At 50.6% G+C, this 15,930-nt stretch overlaps 1 protein-coding gene across 2 annotated transcripts; it reads right to left on the reverse strand.

Annotated features, from left to right (window-relative positions):
• Positions 1-6,969: 6,969 nt before the first annotated feature.
• On the reverse strand, positions 6,970-13,414 carry CPXM1 (carboxypeptidase X, M14 family member 1). Of its 2 annotated transcripts, none has more exons than XM_058563079.1 (14): positions 13,173-13,414; positions 11,785-11,946; positions 11,495-11,604; positions 11,232-11,371; positions 11,038-11,128; positions 10,009-10,159; positions 9,836-9,924; positions 9,390-9,513; positions 9,110-9,306; positions 8,843-9,022; positions 8,461-8,758; positions 8,143-8,282; positions 7,374-7,476; positions 6,970-7,271 (listed from the first exon to the last, which is right to left on the reverse strand). In XM_058563079.1, exons 1-14 carry the CDS (start codon positions 13,342-13,344, stop codon positions 7,030-7,032), a joined length of 2,199 nt encoding a protein of 732 aa, XP_058419062.1. In that variant the 5' UTR covers positions 13,345-13,414; the 3' UTR covers positions 6,970-7,029. The 2 variants fall into 2 exon arrangements, with proteins under 2 accessions (XP_058419062.1, XP_058419061.1); XM_058563078.1 differs by having other exon boundaries at positions 11,785-11,967.
• Positions 13,415-15,930: the final 2,516 nt, after the last annotated feature.

The following is a 15,930-nucleotide window of genomic DNA, read 5'->3' on the forward strand; positions in this document are numbered from 1 at the left end:
TGTAGGTCTGTGCCTGGTATCTGAACCAGTAAACCCCAGGCTGCAAAAGCAGAGCGCGTGAACTTAACCAGAGTGTGCAAACTTAACCACTACGCCACTGGACCAGTGCCTCAGCCTTTGTTTCTTAATTCCTATTTAATATAGTGCTGGAAGTCCTAGCAAGTGCAATAAGGCAAGAAAAAGAAATAAAAGGCTTAATATTTAAAAGAATAAATAGGGCCGGCCCCGTGGCTTAGCGGTTGAGTGCTCCCGCTCCGATGCTGGCGGCCTGGGTTCGGATCCCGGGTGTGCACCGACGCACCGCTTCTCCGGCCATGCTGAGGCCGCGTCCCACATACAGCAACTAGAAGGATGTGCAACTATGACATACAACTATCTACTGGGGCTTTGGGGGAAAAATAAATAAATAAATAATTAATTAATTAAAAGAATAAATAAAACTATGCCTATTTACAGAGGACATGATCATCTATGCAGAAAATCCTAAGGAATCTATTTTAATAAAAGCTCCCAATACTAAGAAGCAAGTTCAGCAAGGTCACAAGATTTGAGATCAATATACAAAAATCAACCATATTACAATATACTAGCAATAACAGCTAGAAAATGAAATTTTTTATTTATTTTATTTATTTATTTAAATTTTGAGGAAGATTGGCCCTGAGCTAATATCTATTGCCAATCTTCTTCCTTTTTTCCTTTTTTCTCCCCAAAGCCCCAGTAGATAGTTGTATGTCATAGTTGTACATCCTTCTAGTTGCTCTATGTGGGACACTGCCTCAGCATGGCTTGGTGAGTGGTGTGTAGGCCCGCCCCCAGGATCCGAACCAGGGAACCCTGGACAGCGGAAGCAAAGTGCACAAACTTAACCACTACATCACTGGGCCAGCCCTAGGAAGTGAAATTTTTGAAAATAGTACCTCTATTGGTTTGCTAGAGCTGCCACAGACTGGGTGGCTAACATAACAGAAATTTATTTTCTCCCACCTCTGGCTGTGAAGTCCAAGATCAAAGAGTTTGAAGATTTGGTTTCTCCTGACACATCTCTCCTTGGTTTATTGAGAGATGCCCTTTCACTGTGTCCCCACATGGCCTTTTCTCTTTGCATGCACTTCACTGGTGTTTCTCCCTCTTTTTATAAGGACAACATTCATATCAAATTAGGGTCCACCCATCTGACCTCATTTAAACTTAATTACCTCTTTAAAGGCTCTATCTCCAAATATAGTCACATTCTAAAGTTCTGGGGGTTGGGACTTCAACATATGAATTTAGGGGGACATGATTCAGTCCAAACAGTACCATTCACAATACCTCAAAAAAAACGAAATACTTATATATAAAAATCTAGCAAAATATATGCAGGATTTGTATGCTAGAAACTATAAAATGCTAATGAAAGTAACCAAAGAAGACCTAATAAAAGGGAAAACATACCATGTTAGTGAATTGGAAGACATAGTACATTTCGAATGTCAATTCTCCCCCAAATTGACCTATAAATTAAACGCAATTCCCATCAAAATCCCAGCAGGATTCTTTGTAGATATAAACAAGCTAAATCTAAAATGTATATTGAAAGGTAAAGAAACTAGAATAGCCAAAACAATTTTTTTTTTTTTTTGGTGAGGAAGATCAGCCCTGAGCTAACATCTGCCAATCCTCCTCTTTTTACTGAGGAAGACTGGCCCTGGGCTAACACCTGTGCCCATCTTCCTCCGCTTTTTATATGGGACGCTGCCACAGCATGGCCTGACAAGCGGCGCATCTGTGCACACCCGGGATCCGAACCCGGGCCACCAGCAGCGGAGCACGTGCACTTACCCACTACACCACGGGGCCGGCCCCCCAAAACAATTTTTAAAAAGAAAAAAAAGATACAGGATTTACACTAGTCTATTTTTTGTAGGGATTTTTTTTTAGTTTTTTTATTGTAATAAAATTTACCATTGTAATCATTTTTAAGTGTACAATCACTGACATTAAGTACATTCACAATGATGTAATGCTGGGAGTACCATCTATTTCTAGAACTTTTTCATCATCTCAAACAGAAACACTGTACCCATTGAATAATAGCTCCTCACTCCCCCTCCTCCTACTACCTGGTAACTTCTACTTTCTGTCTCTATAAATTTACCTATTTTCGATATCTTATAGAAGTGGAATCATATAATATTTTTCCCTTTGTGTCTGGCTTATTTCACTTAGCATAATATTTTTTGTTAATAAGCTTTGTCTTTATTGGAGCTTGTGTCAGAATTTCATTCCTTTTCATGGCTGAGTAATACTCTACTCTATGTGTATGTTACATTTTGTTTATTCATTAATTTTTAGATGAAGACTTGGGTTCTATCTACCTTTTGGCTATTGTGAATAATGCTGCTATGAACATTGGTGAACAAGTGTCTGTTTGAGTTCCTGCTTAAAATTTTGGGGGGTATATACCTAGGAGTAGAATTGCTGAGTCATTTGATAATTTTATGTTTAACTTTTTGAGGAACCACTAAACTCTTTTCAACAGCAGCTGTAACATTTTACATTCTCACTAGCAACACAAAGGTTCCAATTGCTCCACGTCATTGCCAACACTTGTCATTTTCCATTTTATTGATAAAAGACATCCTAATGGGTGTGAAGTGCTATGTCATTGTGGTTTTGATTTGCACTTCCCTAGTGACTAATGATCTTTTCATGTACTTATTGACCACTTTTATATCTTTTTTGAAGAAATGTGTTCAAGTCCTTTGCCTATTTTTGAATTGGTTTGTTTGGTTGTTATTGTTGAGTTGTAGGAGTTCTTTATATGTTCTGGATATTTAAATTTCTGTAAATATTTTCTCCCATTTTGTGTATTGTCTTTTCACTCTCTTGTAGCATTACTTGATGCACAAAACTTTTTAACTTTGATGAAGTCAAATTTATCTATTTTTTCTTTTGTTACCTGTTCTTTTGGTGTTATATCCAAGAAATCATTGACAAATCCATTGTCATGAAGATTTTCACCTGTTTTCTTCTAACAGTTTTGTAGTTTTAGCTCTTCAGTTTAAATTTTCAAAGCCTTTTGAGTTAATTTTTGTATATGGTGTAAGGTAAGGGTTCAACTTCATTCTTTTGCATGTTCATACTACCCAATTTTAAGATGTGTCGTAAAGCTACAGTAGTCAAGACAGTGTGGTATTGGTGAAAGGATAGACACATACCAATGCAACAGACTAAAAATTCCAGATATAGACCCACACAAAGATGGCCAACAGATTTTTAGCAAAGTTATAAAGGCATTTCAATAGAGAAAGAACAGTCTTTTCAACAAAAGATGCTGGAAAAACTGGACCTCCATATGCAAAAAAATAAACCTCAACTTACGTCTTGCAAATATAAAAATTACTCAAAAAGGGGTTATAAATCTAAGTGTAATGTGTAAAACTATAAAACTCTCAGAAGAAAACATAGAAAAAATCTTCATAATTTTTGGTTAGTTCAAAGAGTTCTCAGATAGGACGCAAAAAGTACCATATATAAAAGAAAAAATTGATAAATTGAACTTTATCAAAATTTAAAACTTCTGCTCTGCACAGAACACTATTAAGAGAGTAAAAAGATAAGCCACAGATTGGGAGAAAATATTTGCAAATCACATATCAGACAAAGGGCTTGTATCCAACTCTCAAAACTCACAAATAAGAAAACGAACTACTCAAATTTTTAAATGGACGAAAGAACTCTCTTTTTTGTCCCATGTACGTGATGAGTCACTTCTCTCTTGCCTCTTTTTTTTTTTTTTAAAGATTTTGTTTATTTATTTTTTCCCCCCAAAGCCCCAGTAGATAGTTGTATGTCATAGCTGCACATCCTTCTAGTTGCTGTATGTGGGACTCGGCCTCAGGATGGACGGAGAAGCGGTGCCTCGGTGCGTGCCCGGGATCCGAACCCGGGCCACCAGCATCGGAGCGCGTGCACGTAACCACCAAGCCATGGGGCCGGCCCTCTCTTGCCTCTTTCAAGATTCTCTCTTTGTCTTTTGACAGTTTGATTATATGTCTAGATATGGATCTCTTTGAGTTTATCCTGCTGAGAGTTCATTGAGCTAAGGCAAAAATATAGGAACAGAAAAGTGATCAGTGGTTGGCCAGAGTTGGAACAAGAGGAGAGTCTGAATACAAAGGGACTGCACAAGGGAACTCTTTATGTCTGTGTCTATGGTGGTGGTTACAAGAATCTATGCATGTGACTCATTGAAGTGTACATCAAAAAAAAGCAGATTTTATTGTATGCAAATTTTTAATAAATGAAAATGGATACTTTGTAAGTACATAAAATGTTCACACAAAGTTTAACACATATTTTTAAGTGAACACCAGTGTACTCCCACCAGGTAGGGGAAAAGAATATTGCCAAGCACTCCAGAAGCCTGCCATATTCTCCTCCCTAATTGTTGCTCCATCGCTCCTCCCAGAATCAATCACTACCCTGAATTTTATTAAAATCACGTCCTTGTTTTTCTTTATTATTCTATCACTCATGCATCCATAAACAATATAATTCAATTTTCCTTTTGTGTTTTGCTTGTTTCACTCAAAATTGTTCTTGTGAGAGTCATCCATGTTGTGTACAGCAGTTGTTTATTTTCGCTCCTGTATACAATACCATTGCATAAATGTACCATATTTTATTCTCCATTCTACCCTTGATGGACATCTGGGCTGATTCCAACTTGGGTCTATTACAAATAAAGCTACTCTAAGCATTCATGTACAGGTATCTTTTTGCACATGCGTAAGTGTTTCTCTATGGTATATATTATACACCCAGGAATAGGGGCACATGTGCCTTCAGTTTTACCAAATTATGCTAAAGTTTTCTTCATCTTGTCATAGATGTCAAGTGGAATGCAAAAGTAAACACCTCTAGTGACACATGGTGCAGACACAAAAAAGGATTTATTGGAGGAAACTTCTAGGCAAAAAGTCAGGAGAATGCATATAATGCCCCAAAGTCCCTTTATCCAAAAGATAGCTTGCTAGGCCAGGCAGGGCTGATCTCACTGTTAAAAGAACTCCAGGAGAGGGGTCCCATTGTCATGCCGCTTTACATATTATGAAGAAGGTAGGAGGGACCTGGGAACCCCTTGACAACTATGTAACAGAGAGAGCTTTCTGGCCAGGGAAATTTCTTGATAGAAGTGGGAAAAATTCAGAGCTTGGACATCACCTAGGGGAGATCACATGCCACTTTAGTTATGCTGAACTAGCTGTTTCTAGGCTACCCAAGGGAGAAGGGAGAGAGTCACTGGAACCTTCCAGCAGACATACCTGAGTGTGCTCAGTTAATCATTATATAATGTCTCTGTCTCTGGTAATTTTCTTTGCCCTGAAGTCAACTTTATCTGATATTAAGTTAACCACTCCTGATTTCCTTTGATTAATGTTTGTGTGATACATCTTTTTTCATCCTTTTACTTTCAAGGTGCCTATATCTTACATTTGAGGTGAGTTTATTGTAGTATATAGTTGAGTCATGTCTTTTAATCCACGCTGCCAATAAGCTGTGCACTGTTCATTATGTATATTAATCTTCGATGAATAAAATCAAATCTTTTTTTGGAAAAAGTGATGTTGTACAAAAGGAGTTGGAGGTGGGGAGAAAAGGAGCAGGGAGAATGGAAATGTAGCACTAAATTCCTCATAATGACCTGAGATTGAAAATAAGAGAGAGAGGCAGAGACAGACACCTCAAGAAACACAAACAATACAACAGCCCAGCGCTAAGCAGGGTTTACATAACAGGGGGCTACATGGATGTCTTTATGCCATATTTTGCCTGTTAGTATTTGCCCTGTTCCTGCCCTTGCAAGCTCTCCTCTGAATTGCAGTGGGATGGGAGCCTGGAAACTACAATTTGTGGGCTTCTTTGCAAGCTAGTTTACAGTTAGATTTTGTCAGTGGACTTCAGAGGTTGGAGATTAGAAAGTGGAAGGAAGGGAGAAATTATTCTGCTTCTGGCTCTAGCCATGGCAGGGGAACACAAGTGATCACAGGCAGCTACAGGTGATTGTGGGCTCCAGCACCAGCATCAGCAAACACAGGGTTATCAACGCCAGACCAAGGGTGTCATCCTCCTGATTTCTAGGTAAAACTTCTTTCTCCCTTTTTCTCATCCAGCTCTTCCAACACCTTTATATCCAATGCCCAGCATTAAATTTCCCACTGCTTAAAATACCTAGGGTAGGTTGTTTTCCTGGCAAGATACAGACTGACACATAACTTCCCCTTTAGTCTGAAAGAAACTATTCAAATCCTGTCATTTACCAACTCTCCAAAAATGGCTGGTGAAGCAAATTCAAACACTGTCAGCTGTTCTCTTTGGTTCTCTCTTGGAGCTGTCCCTGCCCATCCCCCCAAGTTGGCGCACCTCCCACCTAAACTCCGAGAACCCTCGTCTCTACCCCTTCCTCGACCGTTTGAGTCCCCGTTGATCTGCAGTGCTGTATTTCACTCCCGTGCATGTAACTTCCTTGTCTGTGCTCCCACAGCACCCAGCCTCCACCTTGGCATACCTTACACTGAACATACCCTCTCTTGACTGGAAGCCCCAGGAGGTTGGGTGGGCACCAGGCATTATCCTCAACGCTTGGCACTGAGCTGGTGCTTTCAGAATGTTTAACTACACCATAATGGCACCTGCTACAGAAGTTGATGGTTGATGAGAGGAGTTGCTCTGCCAAGCCCTAGGTTCACAAAGAACCCAGGTGGGATCCTCTTTCCACACTATTTCTCCAGAAGTCAACTGATGAGAGTATGCAAGTGTGTGCAGAATAGGATCAGGGAGGATTGGGAGCTGAGCCCTGGCGCAGGGGGAGGACCTGGGATATAAAGACCAAAGGAAGATTGGCTGACGTACCAAGTAGCTTTAATGAGTCCAAGCACCTCTTCCCCCACTTTGTCCCTCCCTCCCCACTCCCGACCCCCCTCCCTCAGTTCTAGACAGGTCCAGCCTGCCCAAGGCTCTGGGGCTCTTCAGCTGGAGGTGTTAATCCTTCTGTCCCCTCAGCCGCTCCAGCCGCCTCCGAAGGTCTGGGGGCACCTTTGCCCCAGCTGCCAGCAGCTCTCGAAGTCTCTGTTTGGGAGTTTTGGTGAGGCGGAAATTGCAGGGCACGGGGCCCTCTTCAAAGGTGACCCGGCAGTTCCGTGTCACTGTGTGGTAGCCCTCAGCACTGGCAGTCACCATATAGTCCCCTGGGGTCAGCAGGCGCCAGTAATCCCCGCCCCACGCTGAGAGGAATGAAAGGCAAGATCAGGGTCCAGTGATCCCCAGCTTCTGACCCAGCCTAAAGCCCGCCCACACCTCTGCCATCCCTTCCCCCAGACACACACCCGTTGTCACATCATGGTTAATCCCGTCCACAGCAATGACAGCATCAGCAATCCCGAGCTCTGTGTCCTTGTCCCGCACAACTCCCGCAATGCCCATGCGCACCTGTGTGGGGAGAGGTTATCAAAACCCTTTCCCTTCTGCACGATAAGGTGACCTTCAGTTCGTTTTCTGGCTCTGTTCCTCTGCAAACTTGAAAACGGTGGTATGTCTACTATTCTTCTAGGTGACAATACGCTGGCAAAAATATCTCCTGATTGATCAAATTGCATCTGGACTGGAAGAACGATAAATACCTGACAGGAAGGCATATCTTGGGGCTTCCCCAAGTTCAATGACCCTTATTACTGGGCTTGTCGTTTTAGAACCCTTGGAAATTATACCTACAGAGCCATTGCAAGAGACATGAGTTCCTGTGGAATACAAAGCATCTATGCTAGGGCACTTCCTGCACTTGCCTAATGTGAGACTTTTCTGAGAACAGCTCTCCTGAGAGTAGTTCTGGGACGGTTCTATGGACCACCGCCCAGACTGCCGGGGGGTCTACTCCTACGGGCTAACAATGTCTGATGCCACCCTGCGGGCAAACTGTGCTTCCTGTCCTACATCCCTCCAAGTCAATCTGATGCCAAGTGCAACCCATGGCATCTGTGAGTCAGAATGTTCACCTGCACCTTAGGAGACCCCCTGAGGGGAGCTGCAACCTGCACCGAGAGCAGACCTGTCAGGAGTGACTCCGGCAAGCCGGGGGTAGGGGGATTCGGATCTGACCTGTTCCAGGTAGGTGAGGAGGGCATCTTTGTTGTTCTCCCACTCCTGGGGCAGCTCATTCTCGTGAGGGAACTTGTCACAGGACAGCTCCACAGTGACCTCAAAGCAGTTGGTGTGTAGGTAGCTGAAGTCATTCATGCCTGGGGGTACCACAGACACTGGAGCCTAAGGGGGCAGGATGGGAGCCCCGCCCTCCTGGTGCCCTCCTCTGGGAGACACTTCCCGGTGGGAATTGACACCAGTGCTATACGTGACAGCAGACTGTCTTATTGGGGCAGGGTTAAGGGGACGGGGCTAACTCCAGCCCCAGGCACCTACTCCCAGGGACGGTGTGCCAGTCAGCCCCGTTGATGACATTGCCATGCAGGGAGAAGTCCTGGTTGTGGCAGGGTCGGCGATCTGGGTCCTGCATGACCCGATTAGTGCCTGCATAGACGGTGCTGAGCCAGCGAAACACGGTATCATCTGGGGTGGGCGTGAGTTCGCGGGCAGCCCACGGGGTCCGAGTCATGTCGAATGGGTAGGACACCACGAGCTCACCCCCGTGGAGGTTGGCGCTCAGCACAAAGGGGATCCGCTCCATCCAGTCGATCACTGCCCGCGTTTCAGGAGCCACCTGGACAGGGGCAGGTGAGGAGTGGCGGGAGACAGAGACAAGGGCCCCCACGGTGGCCTCCGCCACTGCCCCCAGAATACTCACAGTGGCATTGGGCAGGGTGTAGTAAGCGGGCAGTGGCAGGTGATGGTTGGGGACAGTGTCGGGCACCAGCCCATCATCCTCTGCTTCCCAAAGTGGTGTGTTGAGGTCAGCAAAATTATGGTTAAGGTCAATGCCCTGCTTGTTCCAGCGGCCCTCTGCCCAGCCCACCAGCTCCGAGCCCTGCCAAGGAAGGGGCTTGTTCAAGCCAAGCAGGCTCCGGGCACCAGGGAGGAAAGGGCAGGGTGGCCCTTGTGCCAGGCGGCCTACCCGGCGGAAGGCAGTCTCATAGCCATCAGGGTTCATGGAGGGCAGTAGGTGAATGCGCGTCTCGGTGAGCAGCCGGGTCACCCGTGGGTCCCCTCGCAGGAACTCACGGCACAGGAACTGCATCAGGAGCAGGAGCAACTCCCGCCCCAGGGCCTCATTCCCATGCATGCCGGCCACGTAGCGCACCTCAGGCTCCCCTGGGAACACACAGGGGCTCGCAGCTGGCTCAGACCCACGGCCCTTCCCTGTGCCTACCTCTCCCCACCTGACCTGCCAGTACCCAGCTCATGCTCCCCAGGCTGGTCCGACATTTCCATCACATACAGCTTCAGGCCCTGGTGGCTCTTCCCGATGCTGTAGACGCGGGTGATGTTGGGGCACTGCTCGTTCACCTGCTTCATCAGCTGGGGCATGGGAGGATTAGACCCGGGGGTCAGAGCACATGTGGCCGTGGAAGGACTTACAAAAGCCAGTGGTGGCTCACACAGATGGGGGCACCATGGCACGGTACAGGAGGGGAGCAGGAGACTGGAAGGACGGGTCAGAACAGGGGAGGCACCATAATAAGGGAAACTGAGGCAGAGTTTAGGGGTCAATAGGAGAGAAGGGTGAGACAGCAGGGGAGAGAGGGGGCCATGAGGGCAGTCATAGCATGTTACACCCTGGTGGGAAGGGGACCTGAGATAGGCAGCTCCTCCCTCCTGGGTCAGAGGGGTTATATCTGACCTTCCTCATGGCCTTATAATTGTGATGCCGGAAGTCCAGAGGATCAAGGGATCCCAGCGCAGGGGCCTCAGGGAATAGGTCATTAGGATCTGGTGGAGAGTTAAGTTCATGGGGAAGGGTGCATTCACAGTGGAGGTTGTACCCTGCCCATCCAGCCTTGTCTGACTGCCCACCTGAGACCGGGCAGGCCAGGATCTCTGCCCGGAGGCAAGACGTGCCTCCCTCGAGCCAGGTCTGGGGCAGCAGGCGAATGAAGCGGGCCACCTGGGGCTCAGGCAGGAGGTTCAGCACTGGTGTCTCTGGGTCTGAGTTGGCAGGAAATACCTGGGGACATCAAGTCCTTTGCTGGGGCTGCTCGAATCCCAGCAGCCTGGCCCAGAACCCAGGGAAGGAGCTCAGGCCTCCAAGCTCACCATCAAACCCACCCTGGTGGGCTTGGCTGGAGACTTGCACTCTGCGTCAAACATGGACCCTCTGCGTCAAACATGGACCCTCTGCCCACAGCCCATGCCACTGGGAGCCCTAGGCAGCCATGCTTTCTGGTTTGGTCACAGTTCATTAGACCAATATGGCCGGCCACAAGGCTAAGGAGCAGCCCATCCTAAAGCTGGCCAGGACCCCACACTGTAGCCTGGTGTAAAAGGGGTCCATGAGGGCCGGCCCCGTGGCTTAGCGGTTAAGTGCGCGCGCTCCGATGCAGGCGGCCCGGGTCCGGATCCCGGGTGCGCACAGACGCACTGCTTCTCCAGCCATGCTGAGGCCGCGTCCCACATACAGCAGCTAGAAGAATGTGCCACTATGACACACAACTATCTACTGGGGCTTTGGGGGAAAAATAAATAAATAAATAAAATTAAAAAAAAAAAAAAGGGGGTCCATGAGATGGGCAGATGAGAAGTGATGCAGGGAACAGAGGCCCATTGCCAAAAGGAGTGTTCCAGCAGGAGGCTATGGCATGAAGTGGCACCCATCCCATGGAGGAAGTATTTGGGGAGGATGCAGGCATGTTCCAAAGCAGGCTGGCTCCCAAGGCTGCCTGCTGGTGGCCACCCATCCTGACAACATCCCCCTTTCTCCTGGAACGCCCAACTGGGCATCTGTTCCTTGTCCTCAGAGGAGCCCCAGCGCAGCCCAGCACCCTAGAGTGGGCTGGGTGCCCAACTCCCAGCAAAGAGGGCCCCAGCAGCCAGGGGACCACTCACCGCATCCATGCCACTGCTGCGGTTCCTACTCCCCCACCAGGTCCGACTGTCATTGCTAAACTGGACCTTGTATGATGTGACCCAGTCGTACCTGGCAGGAGAGGTGGAGGAGATCATCAGTGGCCCCCAGGACACCCACCTTAGCCCTCCTGAGTCTGTGCATGACTTTCCGGCCTGGGGCTAGCCTGCCTCACCTCCAGATAGAGTTCCTGCCCTGTGTGATAACGCCCGAGAAGCGGGTGGGGTGCGTAGCATCCACCTGAAACCATGGCTCGGCATCCTGCTCCTCAGCACACCAGGCCCCATCATATAGATCACCATCCTCCAGGCCTGACTGTGGGCACAGAACATGGTGATGAGGCCACATGGGCAGTGTGGGGTGGGCCAGGATGGGGGAGTAGGGACAGCAGGGAAGAAGGTCCTAGAGGTCGCCTTGCTCTGAGCCAGGGGTGCTGACCTGGATGTTGAGCCGCCCTCGGTGTGGTCCAAGACCAAAGGACTGGCTGCTGGATGCCTCGAGCTGGTTATCTGTAACTCGCAAGGACTCCAGGCCCAAAGGGGGACAGCCTGGGGCAGGGACAGAGCAGTGAGACAAGACCAGAGAGTCAGGGCACGTGGGAAGCTGAGCCTCAGCTTGTGCACGTGCTGGGCAGGCTGGGGGTGTGCCTACATCTATGAGGCCAAGAGCTACATTAGTATGTGGCCCTGTGGCCACAAGTCTGGGCAGGGCCCTTGGAGGGGTGGTACCTGGTTCTTGCTTTTCGGGGAGGTCAAGGGTCTCTGCAGGGCTGGTGGTCACTGGAGGCCTATCAGTCACCAGCGGTCTGGGGCGAATTAGCTTCTTTCGCTTCTTCATAACAATCTTCTTCTTTTTGATGATGCGAAACTGGACATGTTGTTCTGAGGTCCCTGGGGACCAGGGAGGCACAGCTCCAGAGGAGGGAAGAATGGCAGATAGAGAGGTCTGCCAGCCCAAGAAAGCATGCAAGCCCACAGCAGCCCCCCTACACACACAAGTTTCTAAGGACCTCAGCATGGACTTAAAGGTCTACACAGTCTGACCCCAACCAGCCTCTCCAGCCACTGCCTTGGCTCCTTCTCCTTCCTGATGTGACTACATGCTTGGCCAGCCTCACCTCTGACCCTCCCCAACAAAGAGCTACACCCAGCCACTAGGAACTATTTGGTTGCTCCAAAGAGCTGAGTTTGGTTCTTTACCTCCAAGCCTTTGACCTAGCTGTCCCCTCCCCATCATATCACCCACCACTTCTGATTTTATTATTTAATTCCCATTCTTCCCTTACATCTCAGCCCAGATGCCCTTCAAGGAGCCCTCCCACACCCCAAAGGCCCTGTGTCACATCCACCATTGCTTCTGCCCTCTGGGCTGAGATGTCCTGTCCTCAAATCCACGTCTGCCTGGGTGTTCAGGCTTTCCAGGGCTGGGCCTGTGTCCCAGGTCCCCACCCACCCAAACTCCACAGGTACCTCCAGAACATGCTGTACACTTTCATGTCTGGTTCCCTGTGCCTGTGCACAAACTGTTTCCTTCTTGGCTGCCCTCTCTCTTCAGCTCTTCCTGATTCAGAAATATTCACCCTTTAGGACCCAATTCCACTGGCCTCCTCTGAGAAGCCCTCCTTGACTGCCATCCCCTTGCCTTCCTCCTCTATGCTCCCACATCTGAGAAGTTGGGAAGTTGGGCAGCCTGCCTGCCCCCATCGCCCCACCCCACCAGACAGTGCCCCATTCCTCCAGGCAGCCTCAGCAAAGAGCATTCTTCCTCCCTTTCTCTTGCTCTTTCCTTCCAGCCCCTGCCCCCAAGCTCTCTCCTACACAGTCTTGCTCTGCACGTTTTAGTCTCAGTGCCTTTGCACCTCTTTCTCCCCTGCTCCCGGCTCTGGTCTCAGTTTTCTCATCGGTGAAAAGGGAAGGTTTTGGGCTGGAAGAGGCAGCATCCCACTGGCTTCTGTCCCAGGACTGCTGACTTGGTCTGGCCAGGAACTGGGGCTGCTGAGTCAGCAGCCATTGCACCGGGCAGGGAGTGTGTGTGTGTCAATGTGTGCGTGTGTCTGTTGAGGCGGGGAGCGGGGCAACCGACTTGCCGGAGAAGCGGCCCTCGGGCCCGAGCTCACCGTTATTCTTCTCTGCGGGCGGCTGTGCCGGGCTGCTCCGCGGGGCCGGGGTCGAGATCGGGGCCCCGGTGGTCGCGGGCGGCGCGAGGCCCAGCACGGAGGTGCTGGGCGCCCCCACACCCACGCCGACGGCAGGCGCGAAGGCGGCCAAGGCGAGCAGGAGACCCCACATGGCGGGATCCAGAGGTGGGACGCGCGGGGCTGGCGGCGGTCGGTGGGTCGGTCTCTTCCTGCGGTGCTCTGGAGCCCCCCGCCCCTTCCTGCCGCCGCCGCACGCCCCCTGCGGCCTCCGGCCCGCCCACAGCCCGCTCGCTGGCCTCGGACCCGGGAGGGGAGGCGGGGGGCCGGGCGGAGCGAGCGGGGCGGACCCCCGAAGGGCCGCGGGGTGCGGCCGGGCCGCCGGAGCCACCGACCCTGCCCGCCCTCTCCGGCCGTCCGGAGCTCACCAGCCTCACTCGTCCGCTGCCCTGTACAGTCTGCAAAGGCCCTCGGCACCCTCGATTTCACTCAATCCTGCGAGGCGCCCGTCCCACAGTGGACACCTTTGTATCGTGCACCATGCCAGGCACTTTACACGTGGCCTCTCAATCAAACTTCGTTTTACAAACTGGTAAACTGAGGCTCAGAGCGGCTAATTGACTTGGCAAAGGCAGCAAAGCTGAGAACATAGGGGAGGAAACTACAGTCCAAGAGGGAAATCCGTCCACAGCCAGAGGCACCCTGATAGGACGGGTGGGACAGAAAGAAGACTAGGGGAAACCCAGGCGGGGATGGGGGACCGGAGGAGGGCTGGCCCTCCAGGAATCCTTCTGATGGACAACCCAAGGGGCCCAGCCAGAAACGGCGCCTCTCACCACCCCACCCCCACCCCCGGCCCCGCCTCTCCCCTCTCCTTTCCCTCCCCTCCCCTACTCCTTCGCTTGCCCAGCTGCCACGTTCCGGGGTTACATAACCCGAGGAGAGGAGCCCGAGCCGATACCAAGCAGTTGGAGGGGCCCAGGCTTGATGCGCGTCCTGCCCTCCCCACTTCCTCCCCCGCCCCCGCCTCATTCTCTTCCCGGAGCCCGCAGCCCCCGGTCTCCGTTTGCGGGACTGCTCCAGATCCGGGGATTCCAGAGCGCAGGACCCTGGCCATCCCCCTGCGAGGCCCCCTGTGACTCTCCCACGCCAGGGTCGCCTCCCCGGAAGGAAGGAAGTGCGTCCACTGTGCGCCTCTGGCCGGTGCTTTGTCCTTGCGAGGAGCCTGCCAGGGAGATACCGCCATCCCCACGTAAGAAGCGATGCTCAGAGTCGGCCAGAAATCCTCAGGAGTGCCCGAGGGCCCTGAGCAAATATTTTTTGCAGGGCCATTATCTATGTAAACGATTTGAATCACCCCAGATGAGCGTGTCAGCACCATTCTAGCGGCCCAATCTCACAATCTCTCGAAAGAAATACCGCGCAGCATTCCTGGAACTAAGATCCAGCACCAGCAGGGACGACCTCATAGACGCGAGTCCCAGGGCTCCTCAAGGCATCTGGTCCACCCCACGCACTCTGGGTAGAGACCCCCCGAAAGGGAGTAACCGGGACAGGGCCCATGCAGGTCCCGCCCTCCACTTGGAGCACCCTGCCTGGATGGCACTGCCAGGTCCCAGACACCAAAGAGGGACTTAAAAAAACCCAAGGAAGGCGCGCCAAAGCGGAGGCTCCCTGATGTGCAGAGCTGGATTGGGGGCAGAAGGACCATATTTCCCAGGCCTACGCTTCACAGGGATGGGAGGCCAGGAGAGGCTCCTGTAGACCGAGAAGCAGGCCTGAACAGGTCTTGAGGGCTGCTCCCACTCCCCTAAAGCCCAATCTGGCCACTTCCCTGTCTCTGGCCCCACCTTCATCCAAGATTCACAGAGGGGTGTAAGGGGTTTGACTGGGCACCCGGCTAGGAAATCTCAGCCTCCTGAGGCTCCCACCCCCTCCCAGCCACTTCCCCACACAGCGGCCAAGTTGTGCCAAGTTCCTCCTGGCTTAAGTCTCTAATGGGCTCACCTGTAAGACCCTTCATGACAAGATTCTTCCCCACCCACACCTTTCCCACCTCATCTCCCTGTGCTCGCCCCTGGCTCATATCTCTCCAGCCACACTGGCATTCTAGCTGTTTCTCCAATGCACCATCCCCATCCAGCCTCAGGGCCTTTGCACTGGTTCACCAAGTTTGCATCCTCATCATTCAGATTGCCTTTCAATGTCACCTGCTTCCAAAGGCCCTCCCTGACCATTCTGACGAAAGTAAGCCACACACTCTATCCTCTCACTCGGTTTTATTATTGTCTCCAAGGCACTCAACACTATCTGAGATTATCTTGTTTTATTTGTTATGTGTTCACTGTCTGAGTCCTCCCACCCACCCAGCAAGAGGTAAGCAACCCTCCAGAAGAAACTTTTGCACCTAAATATTCACAGCTGCACCTCAGGGCCTACAACAGTGCCTGGTCTCTAGTCAGCGCTCAAAAAGTACGTGTCTAACATATTCAACGTTAGAGGGGACCAAGCAGGGTGGAAGGAAGCTAGTCCTCCCCAATAGCGCCAGGTTTTGCAGGAGAGAAGATGGCAGGTCATGAACTAGGAGACCCACCCCCAAAGGAATTGTCGGGATGGGGCATGCTGCTCACCTCCCGCAAATCTCTTAGGGACTGCCAACTGCGGGATGCTCGTTCCTCTTGTGTCCCCTGTGCCCCTTTATCCCCCTTCTCACTCCTCTGTACCCCTTGCCTCTCTGGGC

Source organism: Diceros bicornis, chromosome 19, assembly GCF_020826845.1.
Source record: "Diceros bicornis minor isolate mBicDic1 chromosome 19, mDicBic1.mat.cur, whole genome shotgun sequence".
Lineage (NCBI taxonomy): Eukaryota > Metazoa > Chordata > Mammalia > Perissodactyla > Rhinocerotidae > Diceros > Diceros bicornis.